Source organism: Physella acuta, unplaced genomic scaffold (assembly GCF_028476545.2).
Source record: "Physella acuta isolate Inbredline_101_S28 unplaced genomic scaffold, ASM2847654v3 ptg001441l, whole genome shotgun sequence".
In the NCBI taxonomy this organism is placed as follows: Eukaryota; Metazoa; Mollusca; class Gastropoda; family Physidae; genus Physella; species Physella acuta.
In genome coordinates, this window is record NW_026732956.1 from 95,198 (window position 1) to 109,793 (window position 14,596).

The 14,596-nt window shown below is 36.4% G+C and overlaps 1 protein-coding gene across 3 annotated transcripts in view; it reads left to right on the forward strand.

The window, feature by feature from the left end:
- LOC131927825 (alpha-L-fucosidase) overlaps nt 1-14,596 on the forward strand; it is a 41,252-nt gene that overhangs the window by 24,393 nt on the left and 2,263 nt on the right. Inside the window, exons 1-4 of one of the 3 annotated variants that reach the window (XM_059283679.1) lie at nt 10,607-10,779; nt 11,801-12,215; nt 12,712-12,818; nt 13,437-13,564. The exons of 1 other annotated variant lie outside the window; for it this stretch is intronic. In XM_059283679.1, coding sequence (XP_059139662.1) covers nt 11,803-12,215; nt 12,712-12,818; nt 13,437-13,564 — 648 coding nt within the window. In that variant the 5' untranslated portion in view covers nt 10,607-10,779; nt 11,801-11,802. Of the gene's footprint in view, nt 1-10,606; nt 10,780-11,800; nt 12,216-12,711; nt 12,819-13,436; nt 13,565-14,596 lie in introns of those variants that run through there. One more of the 3 variants, XM_059283681.1, reaches the window with a different exon arrangement.

Here is a 14,596-nt window from a genome sequence, read left to right on the forward strand (position 1 = left end):
TAATTGTTTACCAGAGAATACTGTGACCCAGTTTGTACTCCAGGCAAAAAGTGTCTATGGTTAATATTATTAAGTTAAAGAAAAGTATCAAACAAACAGGATAATATTAATAATAAAGACCTCCACACTAGAGAAGTATGGAATGAGTGTTGCATGGAATTCAAATCAACTTTGATGTTGCTAATTGCTACACTGGCCATAATTGGCCTACATTGATTTTTGCTGAGGTAGGCAACTGTTTTTGTTTAACTTTAGATGTCGACTAAATAAAGAAGAAAACTGACACGCCAATACCAAAATCAAGAACTTGTAAAGTTCGTGGTTGCTAAACCGAGAAGTCCTGAGTTCAATCTCCCGTGTAGATGAGGCTCTATAGTTGGGGATAGCAACCTATCTTGGGGATACAACACTTGTTCTTGGATTGACAAAATATAAGAAAAGAAATCCAGAAAGAAAAGCAGCTGAACGAAGAAGAAAAAGGCTGGATATATTCGGTATCAACTGTACAATTTTAACACATTTCAAACTACACATGCATTTCAATGACAAAGTTCAGTGAAGCCATAATGTTGAGTTTGACTGAATGAAGAACGATATTGTTATTTCAAGCAAAGTTAAGGTTTATTGTCTTAAAGACATTGTCGTGGATTGATTTAGACTAAGACTTCCCTGTTAAATAAGCCGACAACGATGGCTCTTTTTATTTCTCGTCTTTGGTGTTGCTTTCAAGAACTTGTATGAGATTAGATTACCTAAATACATAAGGCTACACAGTTTGGAATCTTGGATTTCTAATAGTGGACCTGGCTACATGACATTACCCCCACCCCGTCAATTACCCCCCCTCCCGTATTTACCCCCCGGGGCAATTACCCCTTGTCAATAACCCCCCTGGAGAATCCCCCCCCCCCCCCGGCCTCAAGTTATGATCCTAACTCAAACTCCATACCTATGTATTTCCTTAATCCTAATCGATAAAAAAATGACCAAACCCTAAGCATTCACCTCAGCCTAAAACTTAACACATAACCAAAACCAACTCTAGACTTAGGTTTCAGCCTAACCTTGACCATAACACTAACCCTAATCCTAGCCTTAATCCTAACCCTGACCATAACACTAACTCTAATTCTGAATCTAACCCTAGCCCTAACCTTAGCCCTAACGCTAACCCTAACCCGAACGCTAACTGTAATAGATTGAAATAATTGTGAGGTCAAGGGAACTCACTCTTCTGTATTAGATATATTTATAATATTGTTATCTTGAGTGATGTCCCTTGTGCATTGTACTTCCGTCCTCTCTGGTATTACCATCATGAGGTAGTTAGACCCAATTAAACGTGTTATATACAACCACAGGCTTCTGTCGTCAATCTATTATAACTGGCGACGAAGGATAAACATCTACTAGAAAGAGCACCTACTTACGCAAAAAAGAGGTTTGCTAGAGCTTATTAGCTAATTATTTCTAGAATTATGGCGCTGTATGGCCAAATAAAACAATTTGATGCGAATGATGAAATCATTCAAGATTACCTAGAGAGGTTAAGCTTTTACCTAGAAGCAAACAACGTGACGATAGAAGCCAAAAAGAGAGCTGTTTTGTTAACAGTCATAGGGCCTCAACAATTTAGGCTACTAAAAGACTTATGCACACCAGCTAGTCTAACTACCAAGAGCTTTAACGAGCTGAGCAAATTGCTAACAGACCACCATGCGCCTACCCCATCAAAGTTTCTATGTCGAGCTAGATTTGACAGTAGGACTCGTCAACCAAACGAGTCAATATCAGAATATGTTGCTGCTTTACGTCATTTAAGTGAATTTTGTGAATTCGGAGACACGCTGTCTGACAGATTATGTGAAAAGTTTGTGACAGGTGTAAACAGCCCTGATATTCAAAGAAAGTTGCTGCTCGAGTCAGATCTAAAATTGGAAAAAGCAATACAACTTGCAATGTCATTCCAGCAGTCATCAGAGGCGGCGAGATCTTTAGCACCTTCAGAGATCCATGCAGTAAACAGCAGGTTAGTCAATAAACATCAACCCCATCAGAGCATTCCAACTTATGCTAAACAGCCTGCTCGTTCAAATCCTAGATCTAAATCTAGTAATAATTATCAAAAATGTCATCGATGCAAGGGTCCCCATGCATCTCATCGGTGCAAGTTCAAGTTAGCAACTTGTTATAAGTGCAGTAAGCAAGGTCACATTGCCAAGGCCTGCTTTGCAAAGTCTTCGTCTGTTGCTAAATCTAGCCAGCCAAGACAGTACCGCAACCAAAGGCAGCACTATGTTAACTCTCACCAAGACTACCTAACCCAACCAATGAACCACTCTACCTGTGAAAATGCTCAAATTGATTTGCAGCCGGATTTCAACCTGTTCTCTGTTAAATCAATAAGTCATGCTCCCATCAATGTACAAGTTAATATCAACGGTAAGAGCATCAGCTTCCAACTTGACACTGGAGCATCTCTAACAGTCATAACAAAGAAAGATTTTGACGCTGTCACAGGAGGATCAGTGTCTCTACAGCCGTGTCACAAGTGTCTAACAACATACACTGGTGACAATGTTCCGGTAATAGGAGAGTGTATGGTTCATGTAAGTTATAATGGTCAAAGTGTTAAACTTCCTCTTCTTGTGGTTGAAGGAAATGGACCGCCATTACTAGGTAGGAACTGGTTAAGTGATCTTAAGTTAAATTGGGAGAGTATTTGTTCATTGAAGAATGTAAAAGAATCTAGTCTTACTTCACTAGATAAAGTTATATCTGAAAATAAATGTGTTTTTGGTAACTCAGGTTTACTAAATGATAGAACAGTGAAGTTAAGCATTAAAGACACAAATCCAAGATACTGCAAAGCTAGAGTTCCACCTTATGCAATGAGGAATAAAATTGAAAATGAGCTAAGTAGATTGGAATCTAATGGCATTATAAAGAAGGTAGACTATTCCGATTGGGCGACACCCATTGTGCCAGTGTTAAAGAAGGATGGTTCTATAAGAATTTGTGGAGATTATAAAACTACACTGAATAAGCAAATAGAGCTAAATAGGTACCCTATACCTAACATTGAGGAAATTTCTTTGAATTTGGCAGGAGGAGACAAATTCACTGAATTAGACTTTAGTCATGCTTACACTCAACTAGAACTGCATCCAGATTCAAAAGTCTATACGACAATAAACACACATAAAGGACTCTACCAATATGAAAGACTATGTTTTGGCATATCATCTAGCCCTGGAATTTTCCAAGCTGTCATGGACAGTATTTTTAAGGATATTCCAAATGTTTGTGTGTACTTTGACAATGTGTACATAACTGGTAAGAATGACACTGAACATCTTAAAACACTTGATAAAGTATTAAAAATTGTTGGTGAAAAAGGTTTAAAGATAAACAAAGATAAATGTCAATTCATGTTGACAGAAATTAGTTTTCTTGGTTATATATTAAGCAAGCAAGGTATCAGACCTCAACCTGAGAAAACAAAAGCCATTAAAGAAGCACCCAAACCTGAAAATACCCAACAACTAAGAGCTTTTTTGGGCTTAATAAATTATTATGCAAAGTTCATAGGAAATCTGTCTGGTAAACTATCACCACTGTACAAGCTGCTACAGAAAAATGCAACTTGGCACTGGGGTAAACAACAACAAACTGCTTTTAATACAGCAAAAGAGGCTTTGTCTGCTGACACCTTACTAACTCACTATGACCCAGGGAAAAGACTTATATTAACATGTGATGCTTCACCAGATGGTGTAGGAGCAGTCTTGTCCCACATGGATGAGAAGGGTGACAGACCCATTGCTTTTGCCAGTAGATCTTTGAACCAGGCTGAGAAAAATTATTCTCAGTTAGATAGGGAAGGCTTAGGCATCATTTTTGGTGTTAAGAAATTTCATAAGTTTCTGTTTGGTAGGAAGTTCACCATCTTTACAGATCATAAACCATTGCTAGGTTTATTTGGAGAAAACAAAACCCTACCTGAGCATGCCTCACCAAGAATTCAAAGATGGGCTATCACACTAACTGCATACAATTATGAATTGAAATACAAACCTGGATCTGAGAATAGTGCAGATAGTCTTAGTAGATTACCTTTAAAAAACCAAAGCCTGAGCTATGTACCAGAAGATGTATTTGTTCTCTTCACTATCATGGATAACTCCAATATAAATGTGAATGATATTAAGAGAGAAACACAAAAAGATGAGTGCTTAATAAAAGTATATGAGTACTGTAAGAATGGTTGGCCTGAAGAGTCAGTGAATGAGGACTTAAAGCCATATAAAATAAGAAAAACAGAGTTAAGTCTAGAAGATGGATGTATACTATGGGGGTCAAGAGTAATTATCCCCAAAATGTTACAAAAAGAAGTTTTAAGAACTTTACATGATACTCATCTTGGTTCTTCCAAAATGAAGAGTCTAGCAAGATCATGGTTCTGGTGGCCACATATGGATGCTGATATTGAAAAATATGTAAAACTTTGTTCAAGCTGTGCACAACATTCAAATCAACCAGCTACAGCACCTTTGCAAAACTGGGACTGGCCAATCGAACCATGGAAACGTATACATATAGATTTCGCAGGACCTTTCATGAACAAAATGTTCTTAATTGTTATTGATTCACATTCTAAATGGTTAGAAGTTAAAATCATGAACACAATCACTGCAAATGATACCATTATAGAACTTAAGGAAATATTTTCAACTCATGGATTACCAGATCAAATTGTTTCAGATAATGGGCCTAGTTTCACAGCTCATGAGTTTAAACTGTTTTGTGTGGCAAATGGTATTGAGCATATAACCACATCCCCCTATCATCCTGCTGGGAATGGTTTAGCTGAAAGAGCGGTAGGCATATTCAAAACCGCTATGGTAAAAATGAATACCGGTAACAAGTTTTCTCTTAGAGAAAGAGTAAACAGGTTCTTAACCAAATACCGCACAACTCCTCATATAACAACAGGTGTTGCACCATGTGAATTGCTATGTGGTAGGAAAATTAAAACTCATCTTGACCTACTACATCCAACTGTTCAAAGGTCTGTATCCCAACATCAACATACACAAAAAGTAAATCATGACAAATCATCCATTGAAAGAGAATTTGCAGTTAATGATAATGTGTATCTAAGAAACTATGGGAGAAAGGAAAAATGGATACCAGGTCAAATTGTTCAATGTACAGGACCTGTGTCTTATAAAGTAAAAACAAATGATGGACTTATTGTCCGTAGACATGCAGACCAGTTAAAAATAACTTGTGCAGATAATAAGTGTGAATCTGTCAATCCCACCAAGTCTGATCAGTTCACACCAACTCAGTTTGTTCAACAACCAAGTTCTGTTGATATGAGTGAACCAAGTTGTCTGGAGTCAGAAAATGTAAATTCTGGAGTTAATGATTTAAATCCTAGACCTCCTGAGATAGAGAATCCAGATGGTCAGAATCTTGAGTCACCAAATCAAAAGCCACTGAGAAGGTCAAGCAGGACAATCAAAGTCCCAAATAAGTTAGACCTATGATTTTAAAGGTCAAAAGGACTTTGACATTATTGTTTTGTATCTTGATTATGTTGTGGCATATTGTGCATTGTTTGTAAGGATGTAATCTACCATAATGTTCATGTTACAATATAATTGGTGATTTTAGGATACTATCAATTGTTCTATTGAGAGATGTGTTATTGTGTTCTAAGGGTAAAGGGATGTAATAGATTGAAATAATTGTGAGGTCAAGGGAACTCACTCTTCTGTATTAGATATATTTATAATATTGTTATCTTGAGTGATGTCCCTTGTGCATTGTACTTCCGTCCTCTCTGGTATTACCATCATGAGGTAGTTAGACCCAATTAAACGTGTTATATACAACCACAGGCTTCTGTCGTCAATCTATTATACTAACCCTAACTCTAACGCTAACCCTAACCCTAACCTTAGCACAAACGCTAGCCCAAACTCTAACTCTAGCCCTAACTCTAACCCTAGCCCTAACTCTAACCCTAATCCTAACCCTAGCCGTAACCCTAACCATAATCTTAACCTTAGCCAGAACGCTAACTCTAACCCTAGCCCTAACGCTAACCCAAACCCTAACCCTAGCCGTAACCCTAACCATAACCCTAACCCCAGTGGTACCTTAAGAGGTGTGTGCGTGGGGGGGGGGGGAGATGTCCTCCTTGGCGGGGGGTAAATGACAGGGGGTAATTGCTTCAGGGGGGGAGAGAACTAATAATCTGTAAGTCCTACTATTCAATACATTTAGTTAACACAATGTCGTCACACATGTAAAACAAAATAAGCAGTGTTTTTATTATTTGTATCCTTAAAAAATGCAAAATAAATGCTACGCCATTAACTCAACCCTCTTTTTTCTCGTTACATATCGTCACATAAAGCCACCGCCCAAAATGATGGTGACGTCAATATACAATCATAAAGTGGTCACCCATTAACCACGACTCACTCTTCAGACGATTTTGCACCAAACCCCCCTTCTCTAATTGTAACAAATTTTCACAAAAAGCCAGATCTTCGCTTCCCCCCCCCCCCCCCACCACTCTCTTTAAAAACACTACACCTCAACACATAACCCCCTCCGCCGTTCCCCTGAAACTGCATTTTTACTTTCTCGTATATACGAAGTATAGAGAAAGTCTTGTAATCGTGCAAAAAAAAAAAAAAAAATCGAGATTTTTTACAAATCTCGACGTTTTACACCTCACTGATACGGAAAAACATAATTTTGCAATCTTGTCCGTATGTCTGTGTCTGTGTGTGTCTGTGTGTAAACACGATTACTTGAGTACCGTTACAGCTAGGTTGATGAAATTTCATATATAAGTATTTTATCAAAATCATAGATCCGTATAAACTTTTGAGTGATTTCCGATAACCGAAAGTGGTACTTTTTCTACTTTGAATTTTTCAAAAGCCTATAACTTGAGTACTATTGCAGATAGATAAATGAAATTTCACATGTAAGTAAAAGATCTAATTCTCTACCTTCTGTCAAATTTTGAGTAATTTCCGTTGACAGGAAGTACTAATTTACGCTATTTCCGATTTCTCAAAAAACGCACGTAAATTTATAAAGTACTAATAATGTTGCGCACTATTATGCACATCTTTATTTGACGTTCACTTGGTGTGCAATTCTTTTTTCTACGAGGTTTTATTCTATTTTAAAAAGTTTAAGTATTTAAAATGGATTAAAAATCATGTCTATATCCCGAGTTGCCATTCCCCGTAGTGTTATATTAGAATATTCGAGAAAGTTTAGGGGAGATCACTCCCGGTTTATTATAATATGTACTGACCTCGATAAACATTGAGTTAATAAATGAATTAATACCAAAAGCAATCTTTTAAAGCCCGAAATAACGGATGAAAGCAAAAATGTGTCGTCACACTTTCCGATCATCCCTTCCCATAAATAAAAAAAAAAAAAGGTTGAACATACTAAAGGAGAGTATGGATGTTGATGGAGGATCCCAACGTTAAAAATTAAAGCAGCGCAAAATTTCAGGAATCCATGTTACATATTATTATTTTCCGTAGGTATAACAAAGGTATTTACATTGTGTTTTATATTTTACGAGCCGCTATCATACGCCGCTATTTAGTTGTTTCATTTTCTACTTTTCAGTAATTCATAATTTGTGAATTTGACAGTAACAATGCTGCCACTGAAAATATTTGCTTTAAAACACCATCAGTAGCTCGTTAAGGACGATAACCCCCCCCCCCCCTCCCCACCCTCCTTTCCCAAAAATCCTACCCCCCTCCTCGTGAAAGCAGCCCCCTCTGAGTTACCTCCACTAAGTTTAAAATCGTTTCAAACTAAATTATCTGCCCCTAATAGCTGTCACTAAACCCGGCTCTACGATTGTAAACATTTAGCTTGAACCACAGCTCACCAGACCATGTAGGGATGGGGGTGGTAGGGATAGAGAGAAAGAGAGGGGGCTGCTAGGGGCGCTTACTGCTTGGTGTTTTCTATGGTATCCATGAAGAGAATTATTTATATAGAAGAAATATATATTAAACCAGCGTACCCGTCCCGCGCGTTGCTGCGGTCTCAGAAGACAGACTGACGCAATATTTTAAGAGGATTCCATAATTACATTAGCAATCACGTATTTTTTTACGCTTGACATTGATTTCTAAATCTAAACAATTTAAATGTAATCAAAGCCGGTGTTATATTGCTTTCATCATAGTTGTTGAGGCGCAAATTCTACCGCACACAGTAGCCCATTGTATCCATAATGTATCGCACTCTTTAAAACGAACGTAGGCGCAATAGTGTTTATGAGGGACCCACACAGGGGCGCTAGACCACACGCCAGTGGTGCAGTAGACAAAAAATGTCCCTACTGTAGGGCGCTCTTTTAAAACTCATAGTGTTCCTCCCGAAGCCAGTGGCGCATCGGGTCAAACGAATTGTCATCGAATGTCGTGTGCCACAGGGTCAATATTGTAGAGTGCCCTTTAACACAACCTTAGGATATCTCAGGGCGCCAAATCGCTTCCTGCCGGGGCGCCGGCAGACGCGCCTGATTCCATATAGTCAAAAATTATTGTTGCCCATCGTGTCTTTAGTGTATAAATTAAAAAAAAAAACGAACGTAGGCGTCATAGTGTTCACATGGTAGCACGGGGCGCTTCGGGTTACGTAATATCCGGGGCGCCGGCGGCTGCGCCTGTTATTGCTTTTTTACCTTAGCCCCCATGCAGTTTTAATATCGCCGCCCTGGATTTTCAGGCGCCAAGCCGTTTATTAACAAAAATCGCACCCTCCAGGGAAACGCCCATAATAAATTTTAATTTTTGTTTTCGCAGAAACCTTCTCGTGAGTGTTTTCATTAACTCTCGTAAGTTTAACGGCACTCAGATAAACGATGTCAAACAGCATCCGTTTTGTTTTTTACAAACTGTGTAGAGAAAAATTGCACCCTCCAGAAGCGCCGCCCTGTTAAAATAAAAAAAAAATAACCTCCCCTGAAGTTTTATGGCGAGCGGATGAACGGGATTAAACCGCAATCTACTTTTACGTATATATACCCTATATAGGGATCTATATATAGAATCGATTCGCGCCCTGCTGGGGCACCGTGCTTGTGAAATATATCCAGTGGTATTCTTAACTTAAGTTGCATGGCCATAGGATGAAAGGTGTAGTGCTGCATAGAGGACATAAACAAAACCACAAACAAACAAGCAAAACTTCATTATATATATACATAGAGAGAAATATAAATAATTCTACATATGCATATATATATATATATATACATATATATATATATATATATATATATATATATATATATATATATATATATATATATATGTATATATATATATATATATATATTTATAGCTACATTTGGTGACTTCCCATTTTCCCCAATGGCGTCAAATTTTGCACATAATCCACCTATTAATTCATGTGAAAAAAAGCATCGTTTTCATCGTAAATTATTAGATTTTGGTATCAGCCTCTCTCCGGTCGTCGCTTAGCAAATCTGTTATCAAAAAATTCAACAAGCATGTATTCACCTGTACATTTTGCAGTTTGTGTCATCTCCCCTCACCCCCTCCCCCCCGAATGATAGTTTTTAAACGTGCACAGTTAATTGTATATTTTTTTTATCTGCAGTCAGTTATTGGTACAGTTAACTCTCATTAGTCATTTATTGAACTGGCAAAATGCATACGTCTTCTATATATTTTGCTATTTTTCGCCATGGTGTCACCCCCTAAATTTTGCCACCTTGCGCAGTCCTCAGCCCCGCCCCCGCCAACCTTGTGACGCCTCTGGTTAGGGGTACTACTTGAGTACAGTAAATATGTATATATATATATATATATATATATATATATATATATATATATATATATATATATATATATATACATATATATATATATATATATATATATATATATATATATATATCGGGGGGGGGGGGGTATAGCCCCTTGGCACACCTTGTACCTACGCCACTACATAATCATGTTCTTAAGATTATATAGCACATTCTATGTATAAATTCGATAAAAATAGCTATTACGTATTCTGCAATTTTATATTTGTAATAACATATTGTAAACGAAATGAGTCTTAAATTCGATTAAAAAATGGGCCTTTATATTATGTATTTTTTCTATTTTGCAATCATATCATGTATTACTTGTTGTATAGCCTAGATTCTATAATAATATACTAATATATTCTATATTACATAATCCTATATTATATCGTTTAGTAATCTCTACCCTAATGTTTTCTATACCGAATAATCAATATTCTGTAATTCTAAATTGTGTATAAATTAATCATACAATCTCTAAAATTAATCATAACTATGATGACAATAAATTCAGCAATCCACTGTATTAATTTATATTGCTAAAAATAATTTAATTTTCAATTTTAAAGACAGAAGATACATTTTTTATAATATTAATTATTATTAGCTCTGTAAAATGAATGGTTGTTTAATTTTTCTTATATTAAATATTTTAAGCGATTAATTAATCGAAATGGTTTTATTCCGTTAGCTAGTTTTTACAGTTTATAACTATAATTAGAGTCTCAACGACAGAATCAAATGAGAAAAAATCTATAGCGTTATTATATACCGACACTGTTGATAAGCCACTCAACGACAGTGTCATTGAGAATAGTGTAGGATCGGCTGTCCAGCTTTCCTGCTTTAGACTTTAAGTTAGAGGCTAGGTTTGCATATGCCATCATATTATTAAATTAATTTAAATTAATGCCTAATGGTCATATGGCAGCCATATGATAATAATAATATTATAACTTTCATATAAATAAGGCATTATGATATGATTAGGCTATAAATTTATATTTTTATAAGCCAATTTTGATAAACCATTAAATTCTAGATCTAGATTCGTCTCTAGGCTAAGTAATAAGTAAGTGTAGTAAGTTACTCTCTAAGTTTAAAGTTTAACTGTTAGACCGACTGTGGTACTGTAGAGTAACTAACAGTAACAGGGTAGTAACAATACCCCCCCTCAATTTATCATGCCCATGGATGCCCCCCCCCCTGACTAAGTATCACAATGTGAATGTATTAGAGGGGGAGAAATGAAAAGGAAAGAAAAAAAAATTATCTTTTCAGCATATTGGGGCTTTTTGTGTATAAGTAATGATGGGGGTAGTAATTTGCATGATATAATTAATTAGTTGACAACCCTAACTATAGGGGTTTTCCATAAATGATGTCACACTCGTAGGGGGGAGGGGCGCTCCATAATTTTATGACGGTGTGTGGGGAGGGGGGGGTCAGATGGTGCGATGTCACACTTTTGCATTATAAAAAAGCAATGTTAGAAAACAAATTTTAGACGTTATTTCCCGTTTTTGAAAACTGTTTTAATAAATTGTAATAGGAATTGATTAAAATACTCTATTTTGACAGAGTTTAGACAAGATCTTGGAAAAATATCGATGTTTTAAAAAAAATTCAATTGCAATTTTGAGGGGGGGTTGTAGGCTGAAGTGTGACATCATTTTAGGGGGGGGGGGGTCTGGCTTTTTGTGACGATGTGTGACGAAGGGGAGGTAAAAATTGTCAAAAAAAGTGTGAGGTCATTTATGGATGACCCCATGCAGCAAAATATTTCCCTATAATATTCACCACACCTTATGCCTTATACAGACATCTGAGTTGACTTATTATATTTTGGTCAATCCTCTGTCTGAATTGATTATTTTTTATTTTTTTAAGAAATGAAAAGCCGTTGTAAATCATCAATTCTGTATGCAAGCTGTCTGGTTGGGATTTGTCTGACAAGTATTTCACCAGCCACAGCAACTGCTAATGTGGTCAGTTACCAGATAGATGCAGACAACGTTAGATATGAACCCACGTGGAAATCTCTGGATGCTCGCCCTATACCTCAGTGGTATGACGAAGCCAAGATTGGGATCTTCCTGCACTGGGGTGTCTTCTCAGTGCCAAGCTATGTGGGAGCTTGGTTCTGGTACTGGTGGCAAGGGCCACAACCTAGACCTGAGATAGTGGAGTTCATGAAAAAGAATTACCCCCCTGGATTTACGTATGCTGATTTTGCTCCTATGTTTACTGCTGAGTTTTACAACCCTGACCAGTGGGCAGATATTTTCAAATCTTCTGGGGCTCAGTAAGTCAACCATTTTTTTTTATTTTTTGGTTTCATATTCTGTTTCTTGTGTACACAAAGGATTATATTTAAATTACGAAAAAGGTCGATAATTTTCAATAAGGATTCCAATCATTAAAAGAAATAATTGCTCCATGGTGTTTGCCATCTAACAGTAGACAGTGAATACATCAATGTATTGTTTAGGACATTAGTTTAGAGATTGTTCAATTTTGTTTATTATCCTCTGTTGTTTACCGGTGTAATATTTGAAACCAACCTCCACATTTCAAGCTTCAGTTGTTTTATAAATATTATTACAATACATTATAAAAAACTATCACTAAATATCTCACTTTTGGAGATATAAAAATTACATTACATACATTTAATTAGGCAGTATTTCTAATCAGTTTTAAAAGTTGAATAACAAATCACAGCAAGTCCAAAATAAAAGAAAGATGGTTTTTTAACTGCTACAACTATTACAAAGTCAGTGATGAGTTATCATCTACAGGTACATTGTCCTTACAACAAAACATCATGAAGGGTTTTGTAACTGGCCAACTAAATACTCATGGAATTGGAACTCAATGGATGTTGGACCAAAGAGAGACCTTGTTGGTAAGATTTGTCTCAATATTTTCACAACCAGCTGAAACTATCTAAATAAAGCAAGTTGATGTCTACAGTAGTTAAATAAAACAAGTTTGGTCCAAGACTGCTATAAAAGTCATTGTCATTTCCTTCTAACCTGATTCATTCTTTATCTTTAAACAACCCTTTAGTTTTGTTATTTAAAACCTGAAAATGCAAAATCTGACTTTTTGATAAATTGACTTAACACTATAGAATCTAAGTGAATGTTCTAAGACATGCCTAAACAAAGGCAATCTGGCCCTAGACTTCCAATACTAACTTTATGTTGATGAATGACATCCCTCTATGTTTAACCAATTATGGCAAATTAGCACTCTACACTTATCACCATAACACAGTTGACAGATTATACAGTGCTACGTAACCCATCATCATATTTTCCACCTATAATACATAATTTTAAAAATTTAATAAAAAAGCCATTAACTTAAAAAAAGGTATAAATAATATTTATACTTTAAAACCTCTAGAGTTTATAAAGTTTATAAACTTTAAAAAAATATATAGGCCTAATCTCAATAATTATTTCAATATTTTCTTGTATTTATGCTGTCAGTTTTCTCTGTTAAAACAAACCTTCAGGTGATTTAGCTACTGCTGTCCGTAAGAAAGGCTTAAGGTTTGGTGCTTACCACTCCCTGTTTGAATGGTTTCACCCACTTTATCTGCAAGATAAAAACAACAATTTCACCACACAGGACTTTGTCAGGGTAAGACAACTTACAAAAAGATTTTTTTTCATAAATACTAATTTTAACTTGACATGAGTTTCTCTTTAAAAAAATTAAGTTGCTTAGAACATGTATTTTTATAGATTTATCTTTTCCCATAACTAGTTGAATTGGGTTGGTTTTGACACTAATTTCTAAATGTAAAATGTGAACTCAACAGAAGCTAGTAGGTTAATACCTTCTTTTAAATTCTATTTATTAACAATTATGTCAAGGAAAACATAATTGGTTTCTCTAGGAATAATGTTTTTAAAAAATAACATCTGACAACTTAGCATTCATCCAAAATGAGATTAAATGAATATATAAGAAACAGTCAGTTTTTGTGTTGTGTTATCAATAAGTGTACATGAAAATTACAGAAAGTTTGTACATATCTAGGCATACTTTATAATTGTACAAAATACTGGGAAAAAAAAAGATGCTCAACAATTTGAGCTGAATCTGTGTATGAGTGTTGCTGCACAAGAAGAATTTTTTATAAGCCACATATAGAGAATAAGCTCTCTCTCTCTATACAGAAACCGGCTTAGCAGGTTGACTTCCATTAGCCAGGCAGGCCTCAGTGTAGCAAACTCCGACCACAAGAGTTTCCCACACATTGGTCGCTACTTCCGTTGGCTCTCACAGGGCTTTCCTTCCCCACCCACCAGACGCGGGACGTCGTCCTACCGCCTGGTACCCAGCTTGTTCGTTGGGGGCGTTCAGCCAGATAAAAAACCTCTAGCTGCTGTTGGTTACCACTAGCCATTCCGCACCCATTAGGGGGGTCATGAGCTTGGTCCTACTAGTGGCACTCTTCCGAAACCACGTGAAGGCCGCAGCTTAAAGTCAAAATATCTGGTTAGGGTCGAGAGCAAACCCTTTTTGGTTCCCTGCAGTCTTGCACCTCTTCTCCCCCACGCTATTATGTAGGGGACTTACGTACCAGGCTCTTCGGAATAAGCTATCACCTCTTGTATAGTTCATGAACATTAGGCATTCATGGCATTCTAAATAAAATAGTCTCCT